The following is a 26,520-nucleotide window of genomic DNA, read 5'->3' on the forward strand; positions in this document are numbered from 1 at the left end:
TATTTTTATACGAAGCATACTGAAGCTGCACACACAAAAAAAACCTCACGAGGGAACAATTCATGTCATTCAAAATGGCAATCGTTTCTTCATTTTTACATACGGGTTGCAAGGAACGCTGGAGTCCCCCACGATGTGCGCCTGAGTTGAAATCGTAATTATTTGCATATTCTATCGCAGTATACACATAATACAAGTTTCATGTTGTTCGGGTGTTGTCTATATGGTGTTACACTTTCGATGTAATTAGATATACTAATGTAAATATATTGTTTGTATGAAGTACAATGTACAATGAATGTTTGCATGATGTATGTTCGATGGAATATGTTATATTAATTTGCCATAATCCAACTTTTCTTAATCGATTAATTTCTTTGTAATAATTATATACCGTGTTTTTGTAATTGTATATTCAATACGTTGTAGGGTTTATATTTATTTTAACTAACATTTATTTTAAGTTTAAACTATCTTTCCTGTCAAGCCTTACTTTCCCCTGGAACTGCCAATGCCAAAGTATGTAAATTTTAGTAGAACGCGCAAGGATTCAAATTATCAGCGGAAGTATTCTGAGTTAAATAGAAAGGAAATGAGTTCAAGGTGTGCTGTTCTTACTTCACGAGCGCGGAGGTAGTTAGCCAAAAATTGAAGAACCCCGCGTTTCGGCCTGTGTGCTTGCCTGGAAGTATTGTTAATCGTTCAACGTGATCTTCAAGTTTGCTGAATTAGCAGCGGTATTGTAAAACGCGGTGAGGTTAGTTACTTTTAGAGAGCCTCGTAGTTAAAGTCTTGTCTTTAGTTTCTTTTCAGGTTATTATTTTTATTTGACCGCCGAGTTGGCGCAGTTTGTGAGCGTCAAGAGCACGCACTTGTAATTTATCACGTTGAATAAAAAGGGACTTAAACCCTTAACAAGACTCTGTCTTTTATCCAGTTTTCACAGTCACCTCTTGGTTGCGTGCAAGTTGGAGGCGCGCAACGCTACAACGTAAGTCTAGAATTAATGTAATGTTTCTATGTAAATGTCTTGTTAGGCTGGCATCCGATGCGGGCGAACCGAACGCCCAGCGGGTACAGTAGTGCGGCGGAGCAATACCAGTAAAAGTCACTGACGAAGTTCTGTTGCTCCGTCCACTTTTCCCTGTCTCTATCCCTGGTGTTACACTTTGGATGGCTAGTAGTTTATTTAAAATTCATCATTCAATTAATCTAACTTCACAAACATGCTTACTGTTAAAAAAAGGTCGATCTCATTCCTCAACGCGTATACCTTTAGCTTGTAATCACTTCTGAAGAGAGAATTCCATTTAATGATGAATATGAATGCTGCAAAATGTAAAAATGAACATCTATGATACTGATTATAAATTATTCAATCCAAAATAAAATTCAGTTTTTTCACCTGTTTCCAGTTACTTTGTATAGACTATAAGATTTTTGGCAAGACGGAAAATGTGATAAATCAATTGTACCCTCTCTGGAATTCAAGCTACGGCCACCCATTTACATAGAACACGCATGAGAGAATACGATTGTTCCTGACAATTTAAGCTTACGGACAGCTTTGCTGTCTATATCGGCCGAACCTCTCACACCTCTCTCCTATAAATTCCTTGCAATTTTTATAATCCTATTAGCCAGCAGTACTTGCTGCTGTTATCAAGAAGTACTACTTCTTCGAAAGTGCGCTGAAAATGAAAGTCGATTTATGTGTTAATAAATGTATATTCTTTCATAATTTAAAAACTGTTTTATAGTTTTGGGACATTACTATTTACATACTTTGATTTAAATCTGTAAATATTCAACAATATTTGTTTCTGTGCGGTTAGAATAGGAGTAAAATTAAACACATTATTAAAAATACAAATGTAGCTACTCACATTCATAATGAAGATCTCTCGCTTTTTACAAGAAAAGGACGATAAAATAAATGGTCGCTATAACAGAAAAATTAATTGAATACAATTGTCATCAATTAGAGTTTTTTTCCTCCTTCTTTTACTTCTTTCTTGGCTACTTCAAACCTTTCCTTACCGTTTTGCCTAAATTGCAGTTTTCTCTTGGATGAATACTTTTGATTAGAATTTGTTCGTCTGGTATTTTGAAGTTGTTGGACATAAAGTAAAACTTTTGCTTCAAAGCAATAAATTTCATCATAAGTGCTGGAATGCCCTAATAGAGTTGAAAATTTACGCAGAATTTGCGAAAGATATTTTAATTTAATCTGGTAGAGTCTACCAATCATGAAGAATAAATAGCCAATTAATTAAGCATAACTTCTTTAAAGGAATCATAACGTGCTATTAATTCTGAGGAAGATAATAAAATTAGTATCATTAATAAACTTAGAATCTTGCCTTAGCCCAATGTATCAGCAGAAATCTTGGCATAAGTTATGATTCTGTATACATGTTTTAAAGATTTCCTTATGCAGATGTGAGTTAGAACCTACATATTCATATCATGAGCGAGATCCTTTCCTTTAGTTCTTTTGAAAGAGGCATCGTTGCTAAAAATTTATTTCATGGTAGTATGAGAACTTGAAGAGAAACAAGCCGAATTTTATAAACTAAAAGAAATTGAACTAAAAAAATTGTAAACTAAATTCGCCTATTTTTTAACCCTTCTAATTATGAAAATCTTTAAAGCAAAAAGTAAACTCAGTTTAAAAGTAATACACAATACTGATGATCATTCATGCTTACTGCTTCATTCAAAATCATGCAACAAGTGTTAATGGTGAAAAACAAGCAAACCAATTGGTTGCTTTTACTTCATCCTACGATCCTGTGTTTCACAGGATCTGGCTAATATTGATTTCCGAAAGCAACTGATCAATAAGCTGATGTTCGCAGAATATTGCTGAACTAGACGCACTGATGAGCGATGCTGAACATATTGTACAAATATAATTCAGTTTTAATATTTGTTAAATTATAATATATTTCTCCCACCTTCTTAGCGTGCCTTCGTGGTGTACTGGTTCTGCACGCTGAATCGGTATTCCAGAAGTCCGTGGTTCGATTTCCGGCGAAGGCGATTGGTCATTTTTTATCTCTCCGGCTTTTCCAATTAACCTAATCTCTACAGTGACGCCTGAACTAAAAGGGTGGTTGATGATGATTCTCCCCACCCAGGATTTGGCGATTGTATCCCTAAAAACCCCAGTCGCCTTTTAAAGAGGTGAGTATATAAGGTATTTTTCCCGCCTTCTTAACGTGCCTTCGTGGTGTAGTGGTTCTGCCGGCATTCCAGAGGTTCGTTGTTCGATTCCCGGCGAAGGCGATTGCTCCTGTTTCATCTTGCCTGCTTCCAAAAAATATCTAATGTCTCTAAAAAATATATAAAGTCCATCTCTGCTGTGTCCATCTTTGCCATTTACTCTGCCAAAAATTTCCACATAGGACAACAGCATAGGAAATATTTGATCCTGTTCATAAATTTATAAGTGGAGCATAATGTATACTGAAAGTAACACTCTCTTATTAAATCAGATCTCGGATTTAGATTAACGCTTAAAAATATTAAAGAAATAAATAAAATATTAAAAATTAATCTGGGTTTGCTGGAATGTAATTTTTGCTTACATCATGTAGTGAAATGTTTTTAAAGAAAATTCACCATTTTAGTCGGACATCAAACCATTTTATTTTTTCAAACTTACAAATACAAAAACTTTTCCAGCGCGAAGCTCTTCATAACATCTTCAAGCGAGCTTTTTTTTTAAGCTTGAGGACATTTACATTTTTCCATTTGGGCATTAATAAGCTGGAGAATTTTACATTTCGTTGTAAGCGTGAGGATATTTAGTTTGCAGCAACGTAGCAACTCAAAAGACGTTGCAGTCTGCAATAAAATGGATATTCGTATCTGGAGGAATCGGACTTCACTAAGTTAATATTTTTCTACCAGTGAGTGATATGGAATGTCCTTTCTTCTGCGGATGTTAAGGGTTCGAATCCGGCGAACGGGCTGGCTGCGTTGGCGTCTTCGTGGTTTTCCGCATTGTTGTAAATAGAGTAAATCATTTTCTTTAAGAAGCTGAAATGAGGTTTTAATCAATATAAAACTGCACATAAAATAGAACATCAAATGCTACACTGTGAGAACAACATATGAACAAAGAATAACTCTTGCCATTCCATGTCATATAATTTTAGTGCTGCCAATATTAATAAATATTAGACCATATTCACTCCTCCAAAAGATTATTAATAAGTAAAGTAGTCTGCCAGATTAACAGGTTAACGTCTCTGCTTTTTCGGACGCAAGGATTCACTCTCATGCAAGTTATCATTTGAAGTCTTCAAAAACCTCATGTTTGCTAGGGCACGGTAAATCACTGCCTTGGAAATCCTCTTCTGTTGATTTTCTGGCAATTTTCAATACGGGTTCGTAGCTTCAGTGATCAAATCTTCATTCTGTTAAGCAAAAAAATCTGAAAACTGCTGGTTTTCATCTAACCCGATATCATGAGCATGTATACGAGTATCTCCTCTAGGTGCTAAACATCGTATTCAAATATTGGTTTCACAACCGTTTGGAAGTTTAAGCTTAATCTGGGTTAGCCTAAATGAGCTCTACTTCTTGCACAATATTCTCATATTTATTGGCTCGTATATGGTTCTTCATTAATACTGTTGGTGCGTACGGGTCGTAACAGATTGAATGCACAAGCCCGATAATACGTTATAGAATTTATTTTTATCAAAAGAAAGATATCAGAACTCTGGAATTTTCGTCAGTAATATTCATACAAGTATTCACAGTATCACACAATATAATCAGTAGTTATACTTGAAACTACTAAAAACGTTAAATACAACGCAATGAAAGATCATCTATAGAGAAAGCTAATTCGGATTTCTGAATTTATGTAGAAATAACAACTCCAAGCAACACTAACCAAGCAACTAACTAAAACGCTGTCTGTCCGGCCTTTTATTTCAACCGGTCGCGAGATAGTATTTTCTGCTTCTCAAGATTTCTGGAAAGAAATAAAAGGATGGAATTACGGTTACAGCTGACATAGCTGTCAAATACATTTATTCAGTTTCAATACAAAATTACCGAGATATTAATTTGCTCAATGTTAAATGCACGTGCCCCTGTGGTTTTACTTTTCCGGCATAGCTTTTTGTTAAAATTTGTCTCACGCTGCATTGCACGGTAAGATACAACAATTTTAATTATAATTCTACTAAAATTAGCTATCTAAATACAAAATTCGTAATGAGCTCTACTTCCTGCACAATAGGCTCATATTTATTAGCTTGTGTATGGGTTCTTCATTAATATTGTTCCGAACTTTGTTAACCCTGTAGGTAAAGAATGCCCATTATATAATCTTCTAGCATTGATGAACATACGTTCATGTTGTGTAGCATTTATTGCTGTACATAAGAGTGACCGGATCGAATGCAAAATAGGTTGCAGAACTCCTATACAACGTTCGATAGCCATCTTCTTTGAATTTAGTGTTAGCTGAATGGTTTTGCATATGATTCCATTATGCCTCTCTATTTGGCAATTTCCTTGAAGATTATACGCAGTTGTGCGACTTGTTGCTACACCAAATGAAATTAAGAAGCATTTTAATTGAGACATAATTAAAGATCCTCTATCAGAATGTATGTAGGCTGGCATCCCAAAAATTCAGAAAAGATTTTGCAGATGAGCAATAACAGTAGCAGATGACATATTAGGGAAAGGTATTGAGAAAGGGAATCTTGAAAACTCGTCCACAATAATAAGAAGGACCAGTTTTTGGAAGCTGTATGCAAAGAATCTATGAAATCTAGATTTAGTCGTTTTCCAAAGGTGCAGTTTCTTTAATTAAGTGTCCTTCAGATCTATTGAAGCGATGTTTTACTTCACTGCAGCATACACATGAATTAACAGTTGATCTAATTTCTTTTGGTGAAAAAAGCAAATTTTTAGACCTTATCCAGTGATACATGCGAGTTATTCCAGGATAACAAAATTCTCCATGTAATGCCTTGTAATGCTCAAAGATCTATTTGGAAGTTTTATAGCTGCTTTTATTCTTGATAAGTATCTGCAGTTTCATTTTTATTTCCGGGGCGATATATAATATCAAATTTGAAGCAAACAATTTTAATCGTCGACGCATAATTTTTCTTATTTTTGATTTGGAATGGTGTTGATCAAACATAAATTCGACGGATCTTCGATCTGTAAAAACTTCGAAGTGCCTGCCAATTAAATAGTGTCTCCAGTTTTGTAAAGATTCAATAAAAGCATATGCTTCTTTTTCAATAGAAGAGTGTTTTCATTCTGAAGAGTTTAGTGTTCTAGAGAAGAAAGCAATAGGACGACCAGCTTAAGAGGACGACCAGCATAGAGTCCCTCCTATTGCAAATTCAGAAGCGTAAGTTTCAACTCTGAATGGTTGAAGGCTTTATCGGCATCTTTACAAAGGGGAAAAGGTCCTTTAGTCAAAAGACAAGTGAATCTTTTCAGAAAAATTGGTAATCCAATGGTAGTAATGAGCAAACATTCCCAATGCTCGCTGTAGAGATGTTATATCTTTACGAATTGGTAAATCCATCAACGTTTTCGTTCTACAAAGATCAGGTTTTATTATATTATTAGCTACAGAGTAGTCGAACAGTTTTACAGATTTCGTGGAAAATGTGGATTTTTCCTCATTCGAGGTTAAGTTATACTTCTTAGCAGCAGCTATAAAGCTTTCTATTATATTCAGCTTCATTCTTGACATATATATAGTTAAATCATCAAAATAGGGAAAGGTTCCCGATAATTTTTCATTTGAAATTATTTCATCGGTTGTTCTTCGGAAAGAAGCAATTTCATTTGTTACACCAAATGGAACACGTAGAAATTCATATAGTTTACCATCAGCTTCAAACGCTGTATAGTGTTTCTTTGGTTCTTTGATAGGAACCTAATGGTGAGTACTTCGGATATCAGCTGTGCTAAATATTTTACATTATGATACCTGTGAAATCAATTCTTCAATTTCGGGAAAAGGCTAAGCATCAAACACAGTAAATTTGTTTATAGTCTGGTAATAATGTATAACCGTTCTGGGTCTGTGATGTTCTCCTTTTACAACAAAAGCTTGTGCACGCCAAGGGGAATTACTTGGTTCAATTATACCTTCTTTAAGTAAATTTACATATTTCTGTAGCTATGAATGTTTTACCTTCTTCAGTTTCGCGTCTTGATTTTGTAACAATAGGTCTATAATCGGGCGTTAAATTAGAGAACAATCGCACAGAGGCTACAAGAGCAGTTGCTAATGAACAAATTCTAAGAGGTTGTCTGTCACCTTTAAATTCTATCTCAACAGAAGAATGATATTTTAGTAAATTATGCCCGATAAGAAAGTATGCACAGAGGTTTTTCATAATTAATACTTCTACAGTAATGTGTACATGGGCTTGCAATTTAATAGCAACTAAAGAATAACCTGTAATATCTAAGCTTAGAGAAGATTAGCCATTGTTATTCTATCAGAATATGATTTTACTTGAATTCGCACGTTTTTACAAAATCAATTAGGGCATTCAGCTGAACCCCATTTACTAGGACTTTACCCATTACTAGTTATTGGCCTTTCAAGACAGTGGAAGCATCGAAGCTGATGTTAGTGTATAAACTGCCGCTGTGGTATCAGTAGTACTGCGTACAAGTTTGGATTTGCACACCTTTTGGTAATAGCCCTTTTTACCACATTCTCGACATATTGCATCTTTAGCTGGGAAAATACTTCGTAAATGAAGCTCTCTTCCACAAAAGAAACATTTTCTGGAACGAATAGGAGCAACCAGTGCCCATTGTTCATTATCGTCATTTTTGCTCTCACGCTGTTCAACAGCAGCTAGGAAGAAACTAAATGTGAGGTAGAATGAAGTTCAGCAAGTTCTAATGCTTGTGCTTGATCAAAAGCTTTTTCTAATGAAATACTGGCATTTTCTAATAACCGTTCTGGAATGCTTGAATTCTAGGATGAATGCATCTCTAATATGCTCCTTTGTACATTCTTCTGCAGTAACAGACAATCATTGCTCAAATGTTTTAATATTTGTAAAATATTCATTTACAGACTCACCCGTTTGTTGAAATCTAGATGCTAAACAGTGCGGGGCAAATATTTCATTTCTTTTAGTAATGTAGTACAATGAACCGAAAACATTCATTGTATTATCATACGATTCTGAATCATTAATATATTGATAAACACTTGCAGATACGAAATTACATAACAGACGAATTTACATACAAAAAAATTGAAAGGTATTAGGTTTTAAATTACGTCCAAATGGGCGTTTTTTTAACGTTTTGTGTCTTACTTTTATTTATTAAATATCATGTTTTTTGCACTTAAACCATAAAATTCAGTTCAATAGCAATGTCGCAAAATAATTTTAAAATGATCATATCATTAGAATTTCCGATACGCAGTTCCGCGCGCTGGAGATAAAAAGGGTTTTTTCCCCCTGTAGAGTGTTGCCATTGCTCGCTTTGAAATCCTTGAGTTTGTTAATCAAAAATTCGTTAAAGTGTTACAAAATATGAAATCGATAATAAAACAAATTCCAAATTTCAAATTTGATCTTCCACATGCCCATATTCGTAAGAGGATTACGTCATTCAAATTTCGATGGCTCTATGTACTGTTGTTTTATCAGAATGCGAGAAATATGCATATATTTATGCAGGTTTTTCATTATTTAATTTCTTCAAATATAATGCAGTACTCTAACATTTGGTGGCAACAGTTTGAAAAGTGAAACGGTCATTTATAGTGATTCAACACAAAATCGCAAAACGAAAACAGTAGCCCTTCAGGGGCAAAGCCCCTTTGGACTAAAAAGTATAAATTAGCTATAGTTGATTAAATTGTTGTAAATATTGTAAATCATTTTAAGAAGCTGAAATGAAGCTTTAATCAACTAAAACTGCACATAAAACAGAACATCAAATGATCAAATGCTGCATTGTGAGAACAACATTTAAACAAAGAATAACTGTTACCATTCCATGTAGTATAATTTTAGTGCTGCCAATAATAATAAACATTATACACTACATCCATGTGTAACGTGTATACAAACCAGTTTTTCTTAAAACGTTCTGCAAGAAAGCATCCCTTCCCTTAGGCAAATAGCCCTCGAGTGTTTTGCCATAGTTAAATAAAACAAACCAAATCAAAATCTTCCGATGTTATTCTAATAAAAAATTAACTTCTCCTCTCCCTCCAAGGTCCTATTTTTTTCTCTTCTTTTCTCCTCGAAACTTCCATCATGGGAAATTCAGTGGAAATTTTTTTAAATTAAATAAATCCCTAGCAAAATTTTAAAAATAACTTTTCAAATATTTTTACGTTAATGAATTTTTTATTTCTGCCCTTTTATTAGCCTAAGTACTCTAAAAATATATTCAACCTTATGAAATCAGGTAAAAATCAGCTTTGCATTGGCTTCGGTTTTATAAAAAAACTATATATCGATTTCCAGGGGATCAGTTACTACAACTGCTTAATGATCAAAAAATGATTTGAACTGCCAGTAAAAATCAAAGCACCATTTTCTCATGCAAGTACTAAGTCCAAGAAGACTATTAACTTGCGTTCCTTTTATTTTTGATGTTTCAAAAATGTGAGAAAAGACTCGATATAATATCACCATGAAAAATTTGTTTTTGCCCTCTTGTAAGACTGGTCTGTAATAACAGACCAAAAATTAGGACCATAATTTACAACATAGGACCATAATTTACAACATTGCGCATTCCTTAGTACTGGGAAGTGACAATACTTTGAAGGTTAGCTTAAGTTTTTTTGATTAAGGAAAAGCAACTCGAGGGCTATTTGCTTATGGGAAGGAATCCCTTTAAAGCGGACCTTTTTTAAAGGGAAACTACATTACGCGCGGGGAAAACCATGTAAACGCTGTGAAGCTAGCTCATTCTTCTGGAATTAAAAGCGGCTGAGTGGTAAGATCGCTGAACACTGGTAGTTCCGACTTGGGTTCGATTCCAGGCGAACGGTCTGGTTTCATGGGCGTTTTCGTGTTATTCCCATGTGTAACGTGTACATAAGTTTTCCCTTAAAGTTTTCCTTAAAATGTCTTCCACAAAAGCATCCCTTCCCTGAGGCATATAGCCCTAGTGTGCTTTGCCATAATCAATTAAACAAAAACCTGTAATCAAATTCAGGTCGAACTACCAGTGTTCAGCGACTTTATCGCTCGGCCGCCTAGTGAGCCGTCAATTCTTTGAAAGAAGATGAGAGTAGTTTTTATTGTGTGATGGTGAATATTGTCTACATTAAAATCGTTGTGGATTTGAGAGTTCTCTGAATATCGCATTGGGTTCAGTAGAGTTGGCGCTTATTATAACGACACCTGATATCATGAAAAAAATAAAAAAAAAGCGTTATAAGTTGCAAGTTACCACCTATGCTAATGCCCAAGCAGTAGTCAAGTGGTTAAAACTGTTGAATGCTGGAGTTAAATCCCCTGTCAAAAAAGTAGCTGCTATAAGTGTTGGTTTTTGTGGTTCCTTCCATGTATAACGCGATTGTGAGCCAGTTTCCTTAGAAAGCCCACCTCGAAGTCATCCCTCCACTTAGGCAGATAATTCTCGTATGCTTTTTAAAGTCTTAATAGCCAAACTTAACCAGTGTGTTGAACGGTGGTCTTAGTCCAGCATAGTGCCTATATCTATAGAATGACGTTTGGTTAAAAGAGAGCTCTTTGAACGATACTGTTTAGTGACGGACGAAGACATTTTCGCGCAGCGAACCGAAAACGTCTCGGGCACCTTTTGATGCAATATTGGTACCAGGCAAGCAGTAATTTTAAGTGAACTTTGTAGCCGCATTAAAACTAATGCCCTGCGCAGTCGCAAGTGTAACGTATCTTTTAATCCGACGCTAATAGGGTTTCCGTCTTCCCTCCATAACTACGGTACACTTGCGATATAAATGTAGAAGGAAAAGGAGTAAAGGATCTCACAGTCAGATCATGGTCAAATCGAAATAAAAAAGAAAAAAAAAAAAATCTTTAAATAAATCTGAATAATGTCTCATCTTAGTAAGAATTGTTGGAAGATGGTTGCTAGTTTCAGTAACTCGGTAAGTCACAATCATGACTAAGAGAAGATCTAAATTCCCCGACGTTCGAATCCCCAACGGACTGTTAGCATGGACGTCTCGTATACACGTAAACACAAGGCATCTCGTATACACATTACACAAGGTTTTCCACATGTGTAACTTCTATAGTTTCCCATAGAAAGTCCTCCACGAAGGCTTCCCTCCCATTGAACGGATATCGCCAGTGTGCTTTGCTATAATCTCAATAAACCAAAGCAAATCAACCCTCCTCTTAAGCAGATATAGATAATATATTAAATGTACTTTAACTTAAACCTAATAAGCCAAACATAATTTAGAATCGAATATTTATACGGAATGAGTAAAATTCCGTGTATATTTATTTAAAAGTGAATTTCAATGTGATTTTTATGCATTTCAATCACAAGTTATGAAAGTAAATAGCGACAACTAAGAAAAAAGAAAAATACAGTAGAATACGTGTCACACAAAAAATTAATACATACGATGAGTACATATATATGCATGTATATGAAATCAGTCTGATAGATTGTATGTTTTATAAAATTATTTTATAAAATTATTTTTTTAAATATTTCGAGGCCTTTATCTGTTATTCGGATTTTAGATTTCTTTGTAAATTAATCCTTTTATTTAGGATAATTGCATAGTTAACATCTGATGTATATTTTGAGCTTGAAGACCAGTGCATTTTCACATATTTAGATAGCTTCTAATGCCAGTACTTCAAAGGTACCGTCTCGGTTTTTTGCTTTAATTTAATTCAACCTTCTTCGGCCTAAAATACGTGTCATTAATATTTCAGCTATTTTACAAATTAAAACCGAACTTCTCTTTTGGTAAGAACGAGCTCTAGTTTGATTTAAATATGACAATCGTTCTTTTTTTTTCCCCTCTCCCTCCCCGCAACCCAAATGATTGTTCTGTAATGAATAAAGCTTTTTTTTTAATAAACTGGTACTTAAATCCGGATTCATATCTCAGGTCTACTAGCGGCCGAGCGGTAAAATTGCTGAACACTGGTAGTTCGGTCTGGGTTGGTTTCCAGGCGAAATGCCTGGCTGCATGAATGTTTTCGTGGTTTTAAATGGGATATGAGGCAGTTTTCCTTAGAAAGTCCTTCACGAAAACATTTCTCGCCTTAGGAATAAGCCTTCGAGTGCTTTGCCATAATCAAATAATCAAACCAGTCAAGTCTGAGAGAACGGGCTGGCTGTATGAAAGCATTTATTGTTTTCCCCATATGTAGCATGAATACGAACCAGTTTTCCTTAGTATTCGCGAAATATTTCTTTTCTATTGTGCTTTTTCATTATCTAAGGAATACAAATCTTTATATGGAAAAAAGACTATGTTTTTATTGACGCTTTCAAAAATGCCCCGTAAAAGGGAAATAATAATATATGAACTGAAATTTACTCTTATGTATCAAAACTTAAGCCAATATATTACGGAGCATAATATGATTGCAGTATAATTCCAGTTATCCAAAATTCGAGTATCCGGAACACCAGATATCTCCATCGTTTGTTGTTCTGCCTACATCACATAAATTAAGCTCACCAACGTTGCAATTTTGTTTTGTTTGGTTTATTTTTCATTTATTTTTCATTTATTTTAGTTATTTGTTTCTATTTGGCGTAAATTTAAGTAAAGAATAACTGTACATTTTCTGTAATAAACAGCGAAATTAATTTAGATAAGTTGTATTTTGCATTAATGTAATATACAATTGTATTTTTTTTATTATTATGCAATTTTTGCTGAAATGCGGTAAATATATATACAATATGTGATTAAACGAAAGACTTGTATTGTCTGTGTTTTGCATTACTGTAAATATTATTTTTCCTGCAGAAAAGTTCAGTTACACGAAGTTTTCTAATGTCCCAATAAATTCTAGTTCCACTTATTCTTCCAGATATTTGAAATTCTGGTGTAATGTTCAGAAACAATTTTAGCGCTGAGTTTCAGCATGCACTTCCTTAGCTGTCAGTCAGTTCTCTCCCCTTTTTTAAATCCAAATCATTTCATTTACAGACTTAATTCCAATTTTTTCTAACCTAACATTCTGATTAATTACAGTTCTAGCTTGTATGGTAAGTTCTAGCTTGTATGTTACATTTGTTCCTTTAATTTAGCGTTTTTATTATTTTGTTCTTCTCCGTTAAAATGACAGTTCTGCTTTTAGTTCTATTTTTGTAATTTTGTGCAGATGGCAGATTTCATTGACTTATATTTGTTTTTAGACATTGTATTTTGAATTCATTTGCATAGATCTTGTACTAAATATTAAAACCCAAATTTTAAATTTTATTTAGTATATTATTTTTTCTTTATCTTAAACCTCGCATGTTGTAACATAAATGTCCTCAAAATATTCTTTGCAATAAAATAATATCTGCAAAAAGCGTTAATCAGTAACTCGCAATATAATTCGGAAATATCGCAACAATTATCGTCTGCATTTAGAAATTATTACTTGTTAAGCAAAACATATTATTAATATTTCCGTATCTAAAAGTAACATAGCAAGACGCTACAAATTAACTCACATTTTTGCTAGAAATTTAATAATTCATCTTTTTAAAGATACCAAAAAAAAAAAAAAAAAAAAAACTGGAAAGCATTCGACTATCTTTGATATTATGGAACGATGCACTCAAAATGCACTGAAGCCTGGACCACATATCCAGCTAACCCCAAGGAATTGCAGATTTATTCTACGAAACAAGGGTAAAAAATTAGCATTGTAAACATTCAGCAAATTTAGAAGAAGGGTTTGCAATAATAGTAATCTCTGGAGCTTTTATCTAAAGAGTCATAAGGGCAGGTGGATACACTGGGCGATCAGAGAGAAAATTATTTGCCAATAAGAAAGCAAGAAATACACTCCTGACATTCGCAAAATCAAAGTTTAGCGTTATTGGAACGATATTATATTTGAAGAAAAGCCAAAAATTTAACATATTTGGATCAGGTAGATGCATTAATATATTGCAAGAGCCGACTTAATAATTGAAATCGGGAAACCTGTTGCCTACTATCACGCACGGTGATAGAGGCATAATGGTTTCAGGTTGTTTTACTGCCTTTGGAATAAGAAATTTAGTGTTTATCGAAGATAATATAGGGGGGGAGTGTAAATATATAAGTTTTATCAATTTTTTTTCATGGCAGTCATTAGCCATTTTAGGGTTTAGCCACTACTAAGGCCAGAAGTGGTGGCCATCTTATTATGAAGGCACCTACTAATAGGCGGTCACGGTTGTTATAAAGGGATAGACGATTTTACATCCATGCCTTCGCCGGGATTCGAACCCGGGCCCTTCGGTAAAAGTCATTAATCACTTTCCCGTCTTGGAGGCATATATAAATATTCTCGTTGAAAACCTGAAAGTATATACAAGAAAACTCGGAAGGCAAAATACATTCATGGTCTGTCAAGATAACGATCACAAATATTCACCTGTGATTATCATAAAAATTTCCTAAAGTCACCAAAACTCCTAATTATTCTGCGAGCTTAAATCTTATTGAACATGCAGGGAGTGAATTGAAGAAAAGAATAAGAAAGCATGATATTTCTTCGTTTTACTAAAAGCAACTCTTACATAGGAATGAAATAAATAGAACATTCTTACACAAAAAAATTAGTTGACTCCGTTCCAAAGTCATAAAAAGCATCATTTTAGAATTTTAGATAAAGGATGTCCAAAAATGTATATGAAAAAAAAAAAAAAAAAAACTTATTTTGCTAATACTGAGTAATCGATATTTGCAAATAAATCTGAAAAACTTTAGTGTCTGAAAACAATTGTAAGCCACTGTATGTAATTTTGACTGAGGAATAGTTCTGAGACTTCATAGATACCGTTAGTTCGGGCATTTTATCCTTATTGCTGTATGGGCAGCAACTGCTGTCAAACAGTTCTAAATAACTAGAATTTTGTTTTCAGCAGCAGCATTATCTTTAATACTAAAGAACGAAAGAGAAGACAGGAAAATTATTTATTTTCTTTTGCCTCGACTTTATTTTAATTTTAGTAATATATAAAATATCATCTCAGGTAGCGTAATGGCGTTTGTTGGCTGACTTGGCGATGATATAAGGTAACCCTCCTCTAAGCACTCGTTACTATTTTGTTGATTGCATCGAAAGAGGGAGGTCGAAATGCTGAGGGGCATCTGGGGTCTCGTTGAAGCTTTTGCGTCCCGGGTATTAAGATGTAAATCAGAATTGGGTGAATGAGGGAAGGCCCAAAAGAGCTTCCCATAACGTTTGTGTCTAGTTTGGCGCGAAAAAATGACAGCAGACGCTAAACTGGATCAGGGAGAAATACCACCGCTCAATGCGGTTCATCAACAACCGCAGGAACCTTTGGTAAGAGTTGTTTACAAAATCGAAGATATCGCTATGGTGATTGTATGATACATGCTTGTTCGTGACATCGCGCATTTTTATAGGATATCGAATACTTCCGTGAATGATAAAATTCAAAAGTAATATGTTTTAACTCATTTTGCGGTAGTGTTTCGATATTAATTATGTTAGCTAATAACGAGATGAATGTAACTAAGCTTTTTAAATACTTCTGGATTTTTTTATTTGGAGTTAAATTAATCTTGCCTTTATTTCAAACAGAAATTGATACGCTCTGTATTAGAGGGATTTAGTTGTTTATTTAATTTTTTCCCTCCATTTTTCTGAGTTTATTTGACTGTTTTATTGTAAGTGTTGCACTTCCCAAGTGCAGTTGATATAAGTATAGATGATTTATTAAATGCATAACATATATGTGGAAGAAGAGTAAAACAGTTTCTTTGATATTTTTAATCCATGTTATATAATTTTATATTTGTAAAGCTGCTATAATTTTTTCTTACTTTCAGGAGCTTGTTGCTGCAGGACCAGATCAGAAAAACTGGCGGGGTATTGGTATAGCACTTTTAGTAATTGTTGTGGTTTGTGCTCTTATAGTTGCAGCTATAGTCCTATTAACACCAGGTATGTTATTCGAATATTCTTGTACTACTGTACTAAACAAATTGTTACAAAAAAATGCGTCTGATCTTTTTTTTTTTTTTTTTTTTTTTTTGTCTTTTTGCATTTGATCTTCTTTTTATAAATTTTGCAGTTCAGAATTTGTATTGATCATCCTGTAAATTCTTATAAAAATTGTTACATTGCATTTTATAGCAATGTAAACTATTCTCAAATTATATACCTCTTCACACAATTTAATGTACATTTATTTAAATGTCTGCAATTATAAATTAGCCTGCATTAAAATTCTTATTATTTGAAGTATTTGTTAAGATCCATATTAAGAAATTATGAAACAATCTCACATTTCTCAGATTCTAGGTAGTTTTGGCATGATATTGATAATAGTTTATACCTACTCACCCCAAAAAAGTTTGCATTCTTCTAAAAATGTTAGCTTGCATTTCATGTAGATTTGATATAATGGATTCTAGTCACACTGGTGGTCATTATCTTTTTGATGAATGAAGTAACATTTGCAAGCATTTTAAAGCAATGCAAAAATATTTAATGTTAGGAAAAGTATTTGCTTATTTAAAAAGAGTTAAAGGTTCATTTGAAAGAAGTTTGAGGAATTGTTTTTATAGCTCATCAAAATTTTATCAGTTAAAACTTAGTTTTATTAATCAAAAACCTAAAATTGGCAGTTGAGTTAAAATTTGGTACAAATTAACTCTTTCTAAGGTTTTAGCTTTACTTAAGTATCTTTTATATCTAATTTTCATTCTCAAATGTAATGCAATAGAAATTTATTTTACACATACCTGAAGCATATTAATCACATTGATTGTCCAAAATTTGTTTAACTCATGAGCACACACATCGGGTATTTTTGACCTGATATTTCCTATTATTCACAGATATTTTAGAAATTTCTCAAAACCTGTCACCTGTCACTTCTGGTACCTTATTGAGTAGTCTAGTAAGAAGAACTCCTAGGAACAGAAAATTTAAAAACAAGTTTTTTGTCTGTCTGGATCAGTTTTACCCACAGTGTATGCTAATGTTTCGTAGTCATTTTACATTATGAATCTGAGTATGAATTGAAGCAGCAGAGGCTGCAAGATATTCTCGTTAGTGCTTTGACAAATGAGGAAGTTGATAGCATACACAGTCATCAAGCAAGAAAAGAATTTGATAGATTAGCTTTTTTTGAAAAAAATAATTTATAATTTTCAAAAGGTGTATTGCATTCCTGAATATTGTACTAGTGATGAGAAAACTAGAACCATTTTCAAGAAGATATTTTGCCAATACTTCAAGAGCAAACCAGCGAAATACTCTAAAATATTTTGCACTGTTTAATTCTTGCACTAGCTATAAAATTAACAATGAAAGAAATCATAATTCATGATGAAATTATTTGAAGGAGCTTGCTGTTGACTTAATAAAGGGACATCTTCTTGATAGGTCAGAGTACACTTTACCACAGCATATTAGAACTAACTCTAAAACAATACTAAATTTGCCAGATCATAGACCGGCGAAATTTCTGAAGAAATATCCAGTTCATCGTCAATGTGAATGGTGTCTAAAGAAATCTGACTAAAAGTCTTAATTTGCTTGTTGAGAATGCAATAAATCATTGTGCAAAACCCGTTCATTCATTATATGCTAGAATTGTTTTACAAAAAAAAAAGCGATAAAAATTATTTTGAATAAAAAAAGTATTTGGAACCAAGAAAATAAATTAAATCTACCAACTGAATATAAATGCTCAGTAGTGCAAGTTTAAGCCTTTTTTTACTCAAAATTTACCATTACAAATGTGAATCAAAATATTATTTTTATTGTTATTTAAATACTGAAAAATAGTGTTAACTGTATGTATTAATTGTTTAAGTGTTTCAAAATAGTAGAAAATGAATTAATGTTAAAGAAGTAGGGCTACAAAATCAAAAATAAGTTAAATTAGTTTTTTTGTAATTGTAACATACTGACGCTTAAGAAAATATTCAAATACCCTGTTTAGGTATAATTTTTTGTTTAAAATGCCTATACCTTACTGAGAAGCTAACATAAAAATTATGATCAAATTGACCCGTTGCATGTGGTATTGTCATCAGGGCTTAATTTCTAAAGTTAGAAGTGCCAGAGCCCTATGGAAGACTGTGAGGAGCGAAAGGAAAAAAAAAATAGCTAAAAATTAAACTAATTAAATTTTAATTAGGAGAAATGTAAAAAGAAATCTATTAAACTATTAAATGAATTTTAAATAGTCAAATAGAAAATAAAATATCGGACCTTGTCTTATTTGGGAATTGCAATCCACTTAGAAGTTAAAAAGCAGCTCAGCTGATCTCCGTCTGAATTATAATGTCTGCCTTGATTATATGTATAATGTACTATTCCAAGGGATGATAGGTACCACTCTTTTCTTGCAGCACACCAAGGAAAAAGGATAAAACGATTAAAGCTCCGCTAAGAAGAATGACGAGAATTCTAGAAACAGTATAAGTATATGGAAAGAAATTTTAATGTAAAAGTGTAACTTTGAAAATAAAGAGGAAGGAGTTCAAGACTTTCTGATCGCGATGCTCGATCAATATAATTCTAGCCGTCAAGGAGAAATTTTCTCTGATTACGATTCGGTAACAGCGTGAGAATAAACGTAAGACATCTCTGTACAAGTGACAGCAGTGGTTCGACCCCCCCCCCCCGTTTGGCTACATCATTCAGAAAGTCTATAGGAGTTCAGCAAAATAGGAAGTCACTAGCGTGGAACGTGTATGATCAGGGTATCACTTTTAGTACTTTGAGAAACACAAAATTTGTCCACCGTCATTAATTTGTTGCAGATACTGGAGAATAAGCCTTTGGCATATGATTAGGAATTTTTCTTTCCTTAAAAGTCTCAACCTCTGTGCAAGGTTTGAGTGCGAAGGAAAGACAGACCTGCATTCATAAGTTTGAATTGATTTTTAAGGCATGTTTACCATTAAAACAAAATTTATCTGATGAAATTGTGGTTCACTTACATAAAAGAAGTGTGGGCTCCGGCTGAAATTATAATTTATCTCGAAATTTGAGAAGTACCGGAGGCGGGTTCCGGCTAGCGTTGCCACCTCTTAGCTGTCAAAATAAGGGAGAGGGAAAAAAGTTTCCGGGAAAAGAAAAGAAAGTTTTTTTTCAGTCAGAACTGAAAAAATCTCTACCTCCTTAACCTTTAACTGCTGTGAGGAGACCACGCGACATTTTCCATTAAATGATTCCACCCCTTAGAATAATTAATGGGTATTGCCATTCCTAGTACCTTCCTAAAGCAGTTGTCCAAAGTCACATACCAAGTTGCACATGGGTAGCTCTATTTCTTCTTTTATTTATTTATTTATTTATTTATTTATTTTTAATTTTTCCCCTTCAGCGGTCTGTGGGACCGATCACAGCAGATACGATTCAAATTTTGCCCAATAAAGTTCACTTTTCGTTGTTGTTACGTATTTCGCTTTTTTATAAATGTTCTTGAAATAGCTTCAAGTGCATGCAGGAAACATTCTATATATCTTATCCAAGACCAAATTAAATAAATAGTTCAAAATTGGTCTAATTTACAGTTCTCTGATGAAAATTCCCATGATGAAATTATTGAGAGCGACCACGACACAACTTCAGAAATATCTGCCGATGAAAATGAAAATGCATGTTCTCCTTCTACAACAGATTTTTTTATTGGAAAAAATGAATTTAAATGGTCTTTTCAAGAGCCCAGCAAGGGTGTTTGAATACGTAGACATAATATTATTCTTCGTTCAATCTATTCAACTGCTCGTTGAACCTGACGTTGGCCTATGGCAATATTCTTCAGAAACTTTGATATCTGTGCAATAAATGCATTTGTATTATTTCAATCTTATCCCATTGGCTCCGAAAATGAAATGAAATGATTTCATTAGCAATTCAGTTGATGCAGTCTCATGTAAAACAAAGGATAACTTCATCATTTTTACCTAAAGAACTCAAATTTACAATAAGAAGAGTTTTTGGAATAAATGATGATGAAGGAAATATTGCGATCGAAGACAATAAATTAGATTTAAAAAAAAAAAAAAAAAAAAAAAACGTGCTATATTTGTCCACCGAGCAAAAAAAGGAAAACAGTTTACAAATGTATAGTATGCAAAGAACCAGTGTGTTTATAATGCAGTAGAAAAGTATGTATAAAATGCAGCTCGAATTATAATTTAAAAAATAAAAATTAATTTTCTATATTCTTATTAAAGCATTCGTATCGCAAATTTTAATATAAAATAAAGTTGAATTTTAAAATTTACTTCTTCCATCCAGATACATAAGCGAAGGAATTATTATCATAGTATATATATTTTAATTTTATGAACTGATTTAAGTATAAAAATTGCTTTATATCTTCATGAAAAAGTTAAATTTATGAAATTAAATAACATTTATTCAAATAAGAAAAATAAAACAATATCTTATTTTGTTTTTAGCAGAAGTGGTCTGAGAGACTGCTCACAGTAGTTATGCGACAGTTTAAGCCACAGTAGTTGAAGGTTAATCTTGTATTAAAGCATTTTTTGAGCTGCAGGAGCAAGCACACTCTCGCAAATACTTGTACATTTTGTTTTACCACAAGAAATCATTTTTTGAAAAGAAGAATCTGGAAATAGAGTGCTATACAATTTGTGCAATCTTGGCTATTAAAAGTGTGATGGTGCTTAATCCTATGATAGACTGAAGTAATTTCAATTGCTGTTATATTATTCTGCTTTGAAGATTTCTTTATGAAAAAGTTCGAAACCGATTGCGAAGAATCCCTATTCAATATTAACGACTGGTGTTTCTTACTTTGTACAGTTAAAGCTCTAACATCCTCATACTTAATATTAACTGTTTTCCGACATACTTTACATTCTCTGTTAACTCCATCCAATCCGCTTGACACGGCCTTGCATTGAAACAACCAGAACCGCCCAAAAAACGGCCGAAATTGTAATCTTGTTTGCTTCCCTTCCCCTAAGATATGCAGTAGCAGGTGCAGTTTCCCCAAATGCATCCTATCAGTTTACTGCAGACAGCTTGCCTTAAGAAATTTCTTATCTTTTGGTTGATCGTGACATTTCGTTGTTATTCTTTTGTGGTATAGTGTGCTTTTAAGCTTTAAACAGCAATAAAAGAGCAGTTTAAAAATTTAAGGATTATATTTATTTTTAAACAATTTATCCCTTCCTATAAAAATAACGAAAATAAACAAAATCTTAGTTGTGATCATAACAAAGCCAGAAAGGCTTGTTGGTCTGACCTTCAGAGTAGTTTTTATAAAAAATGGGGTCAAAGGCTAATGGAATCTTTGTCAGAAAGTACAAATGATGTCATTGGAAATCTTCACACCTATTTTCTGCATTAATGGATGGGGAGGGGAGGAAATTGCTGTGAAACTGGAAAACTATTTTGAGCGTTTCGGTGTTTTGAGGACACAAGTTTGCGAAAGGTCTGGATTTCAAAGAGTTAAAGTTGTCTCTCTTCATAAGCTAATCAAATTGAGTTAACCACCTTGTCTTGAATATTTTGTCTTTTTTGGGGGGGGGTGGGGGTACCTGTAGAATTGTTTTTTTCACTAGACATTATTATGAAAGCATTTAAATAATTTCAAAATACCACTTGTTTGTAGATAGCTAGCTAATTGCAGACTAGATGAAAGAATGGATTGAAAATGAGAGGGTGAGGGGAAATGAGGGCACATATGCGCGACACGCCAGCATGAAACCACGACTCATCCCATAAGGTGCTTATTCACTGCTCACTGTAGATCACTGCTGCAAAGAATATGTATTGACATAGATGTTCTTTGGCTGCTGTGCACAGTTATGTGATTTTCGATGCTCTCAACCAGTGTGTCGTTATTTTCGAGAAACTTGATATTCCAGGAGAGTAATATTTATTTTAAATTCCCTCCGGGAGACGGAAGATTTTAATTTTCAGGACTCCATTCCGGGAGAATCCCGAAATTCCGGGAGAGGTGGAAACTCTAGCTCCTGCGTAATTTAAGCTCTGATTGTCATAGAAAGGGTGTGTGCGGTGAAGGGTTAATATGTTTAACACTGAAAACAAATAAGCAAAATAAGGATTGAGACACACAAGATTTTAAGTTTCATGGGAAAAATTCCGTGTTATTACTAAATTTCATTATTCAGTGCAGTTCTGATTAGAATGATGGTATAGGTTGTAAATTTATAAACAGCTTTTTCTAATCAACAAAAAAATTGTATAACCTTTTAAAAAGGATCAATAATCTCTGAACTTCACCTGGGATAGAACTGCTCATCAATATTTAGAAGCTTCACAGCTAATCTTTATTATGCCTTCAACAGTTAATTTAGAAAATAGGTTGTTCTAAATGAAGCCTGTTACAACTTTTATTATTATTATTATTATTATTATTATTATTATATATGAAACAGTTATTTATGGTCTCGCATGGAGACAAAACCCTTGTTTGCTAGAAAGCCTCGATATCATGACTGCAAAAATTAAATTTTTAAATTTCAGCATCTAACGACAGAAAATCTAAAATACCAGCCACTGAGGTAGCTTGTGCAGGCCACAAAGTTACTTCTTATTTAATATTAAGCTGCAGTAAAATCTTCGATACCCTCTTTCTTTACCAGTTAGTCAGTTTTAAAAACTTTTACTTCAAGAGATAGTAACATGTTTTCTCTAATTCATGTTCAACACTCAGAAAAAGCACGGTCATAACCAAAATGGCTAAGCTATAAATTATACTAAAGATAAGTGATTGAAAACTCATTGTTTATTACAAGGAATGGGGGAAGAAAAAATCTTCTTTACCCTTTTCTTATTATGTATTCATAAAGGACTTGACACCATATCAATAGTTTGGATAGGAAAAATTAAATTCAAGGGAAATATTTCATGCCAACTTTCCTCATTCTGCAGCTGTACATTAAAACTAGTTTTTAAATTTTCCTTCATCTGACATAAAAGTACCCTAAAATTTTATGGAACTTGAGTTCCTGAAACTGATTAAAAATAATAATGTATCCTAATTAGTTGTCAGTATGTACCTAACAAATTTAATATTTTAACTAAAGTGAAAATGTCCTTATGAACATAGATTTTAGGGAAAATTCTATGCAGTGCTGTTATTTTCAGTAAGAATTACTTACATAATATATACCTGTGATACTATCTAGGAATAAATATAAATGTGATTTTACACCTTTTAGTGCTTACCTCCTCCTGAAAAAGAGAGAGAGAGAGACAGAAAAAGTTACTGATGTTTAATGAAATAATAAATACTAGCTCTGCATAGTTGATATAATATTTAAGCTGTTTTTCAACTCATTGAGTCTATATTTATGTGTAACTGTTTAAATGTTAAATAAAATTCTTGCTAGAAATAAATTCTATTCTTTTCTTTAGGTGATAAAGGTTTTAATCTTAAAAAAAGTAGGATATCTTTAGAAGAAGTAGTAAAAGGTCATTTTAGCTATAGGAGATTCAATGGCACTTGGATATCAGGTAAATATATATGTAACTGTTATTATTGTTCTTTTAATTTGTACATTTATTTTATATATTTGCAAATTTTTAAATTGCTGTACTTCTTTGCTGGAAATAAGTTGTCATAAATTTTAATACTAATTTTCTTAAATTTATTAATTTTTTTGGTGGGACATCTTTTTCTTTATTTTATTTAATTAAATATTTGTTGCAGTTGAGTGAATAAAAGCCATGGCCCAAATGTGGTTTTGGGTTATGAATGCAATGGTTTTGCTGCAATTTTGAAGAGTTTATTCATGAGCAGTATGTATAAGCCAATTTTCCTTGGCAAGCCTGCTGTGAATGCATCCCTTCTAAAGAAGATAGCATCATAGGAAACAATTTTACCCTACAGTCAGTCAGGAAATGTAAAACTGGTCTTGAAATTTAAATAAATATCTGTTTTGAATAAAACTATGTCGTAGCTTGTTAAAAAGGAGAAGGGAAAGTGAATTGCAGCTAGTGTATATAAAACTTCAAATATTGCAGCAAAACTTCACAAACTGCAGCAAAACCATTGCATTCATAACCCAAAACCACATTTGTGCCATGGCTTTTATAATAGCAGCTATATAATTCAGGAATACGTCTTTAGTAATATAGGCATTTCCTCACTGAAATTTTTCCATGAAGACTTCTGTGTCTTTAAACATATAACCATAATGTGCTTTGTATAGTTTAGTTAAGCAACAAACAAATCATATAAATGTTCAGTAAAAGCTTTAAAATGTGCAGTTTTCTTTCTGTTTGCATTTAAATCATATGTTTACTTATAAGACAGTGTAACTGTTAAAGGATTTTGAAAGTGGAAAATATTAATAAGTTTAATATTTGAAGTTTTATATTCTGAAATTTTGTGGAGCTGTCCAAAAACCACCTGAGTGCGTCAAATTATGTAAAGCTGTTCAAGCTGAATTTTATAGTCTCAAATTATGTGAAACTGTTCTGTGTATGTGGGCTGTTCAAGACTTTAAAAGTATTTACTGCTGTTAATGTTTAAAAAAAAACCATTAGAGTAAGTAAATTACAAAATGTTTTAGAAATATTCAGTATTAAATGGAGTTTTATTGCAAGATCTGTAAAACTAGCCATCTCATGATGATGATTATAATGTTTGTAATTTAGAAAAGGCATTAGGATATAAACAGAATAACATAGATTAGAAAATTTTACATTCTATCTGATACTAATGTACAATTTAACTTGTGTCATTGTTTTCATCTATGCAGCAATTTCCTCCCAAGTAACTGCTTAATTTTATTTCTTTAAAGTCGTCTCCTTTTCAGCAGCAAATATTAATGACCAATAAGGCATCTCTAATGTAAGCCTTCAAGTTTTTAATTATGTATGTTACTTAATAACACTACAATAAATGACACTGAAACGTGATTATCAATAAATTATCTGTCATTTGGACATCTGTTTCAATGGGTGATGGATCTGGATATTGTGCAGACCAGGGCAGCATTCGAATACCTTGTGTATCGAGGAAAGTCAGAACACGACTTGCAACTTGTGGTCTTGCATTATCTAGTTGGAACGTGGCATTTGGGGGCCTCAATGATAGGGCATGACCACTAGATGTAAGATGTCGGAAATGTACCCATCTGCATTCAAATTACCGTCGATCTAAACTAGAGATGTACGTGTCGTCTACCTGATAGCTGCCCAAACCAACACACCAGGTGCAGGGCCCCTATGCTGATATCAAATTCAAGCAGGCAACGTGCAGTCTCCTCGGACACTCCAAACAGCCATAAGAACAGCCATACTCCAGACTGCACATAGAACTGGGACTCATTTTAAAATCCAACATTGTGCCACTCCTCTACCCAGCTTTGTCATTTTGGCACACAAGAGTCGCCATCTCTCTCTATTCTACATTGTCAAGGGAAGCCGAAGTAATGGTCACCCTTCTGATGCTGCTGCAAACATCGATGCACCTTACGAGCTGATACTAAGCATGCTGCAAACATGTCCATTTCTTGACTAATGATCTGTGAGGTGGTCATATGGTTTTGCAGAACTGACCTCACAATATGTCTGTTCCTCTCTGGCATTAGTCATGGTAGGGTGTTGAGATCCTGCATGACATTCAGTATGACCCTCAGCAATCCATTCATTCCATATTTCTATGACAGTAGTTGGATGTCAACTAGTGCAACCGGCAATATCATGGAACAATAATCTACACTTTCGATAGGCAACGATCCTGCCTCTATCGAATTTCGAAACTTGCTGGAAAGTATTTCCTCTTCTTATTCGAGGCATAATACAATATTCTATTCTGAGAAAACTTCAATCTTACAATGCACTTTCCCAATGAGTTATCCACTACACAACTTTTCTTTTATGCAGTGCTTCAGAGGTCCTTTTTTCCTCCTGCATCATCTGAATGCATTGAAATACTAATCATTTGCATATCCCAGTTTCTTCCTTTCATGTGATTTTGATGTTCATCAGATCATTCCTTTCTGGTGTTGCAATTTTAATGGCCAGCAGTGTATTTTGGAGTTGATAATTCAGTGTTTTTTAATTTCAACTGTCGTAAATCTTAAGTGATAAACTTTGATTTAATGTGTGTCTGTAATCTTAGACTGCAAACGGAAAGTATTAAATATAAAAATATGATTTTTAGTTACTGAAGATACTGCTAACAGTCTGCTGCAGAAGATATTAGTAGAAAAAGATGATGGATAATTGATTGGCTTCATGGAGCTCAGTATTAAAGAAACTAAATGTTTAACTAAAAGAGAAAATCAAATAAGCAGTCACTGTTGGATGAGAAGTTTAACAACCCATGGATATTTTTGAATTT

The 26,520-nt window shown here is 33.4% G+C and overlaps 1 protein-coding gene across 8 annotated transcripts in view; it reads left to right on the forward strand.

The window, feature by feature from the left end:
* The window catches only part of LOC118189660 (prolyl endopeptidase FAP-like), a 529,287-nt gene that overhangs the window by 417,212 nt on the left and 85,555 nt on the right, over nt 1-26,520 (forward strand). For 7 of the 8 annotated variants that reach the window (XM_085819072.1, XM_085819071.1, XM_085819073.1 and 4 more), the window contains 2 exons: nt 16,028-16,142; nt 23,583-23,681. In XM_085819072.1, coding sequence (XP_085675198.1) covers nt 16,028-16,142; nt 23,583-23,681 — 214 coding nt within the window. Of the gene's footprint in view, nt 1-14,416; nt 15,519-16,027; nt 16,143-23,582; nt 23,682-26,520 lie in introns of those variants that run through there. The other variant, XM_035360321.2, reaches the window with a different exon arrangement.

Source organism: Stegodyphus dumicola, chromosome 6 (genome assembly GCF_044657685.1).
Source record: "Stegodyphus dumicola isolate Sdum_Otavi_A_Nest chromosome 6, ASM4465768v1".
Taxonomy (NCBI): domain Eukaryota; kingdom Metazoa; phylum Arthropoda; class Arachnida; order Araneae; family Eresidae; genus Stegodyphus; species Stegodyphus dumicola.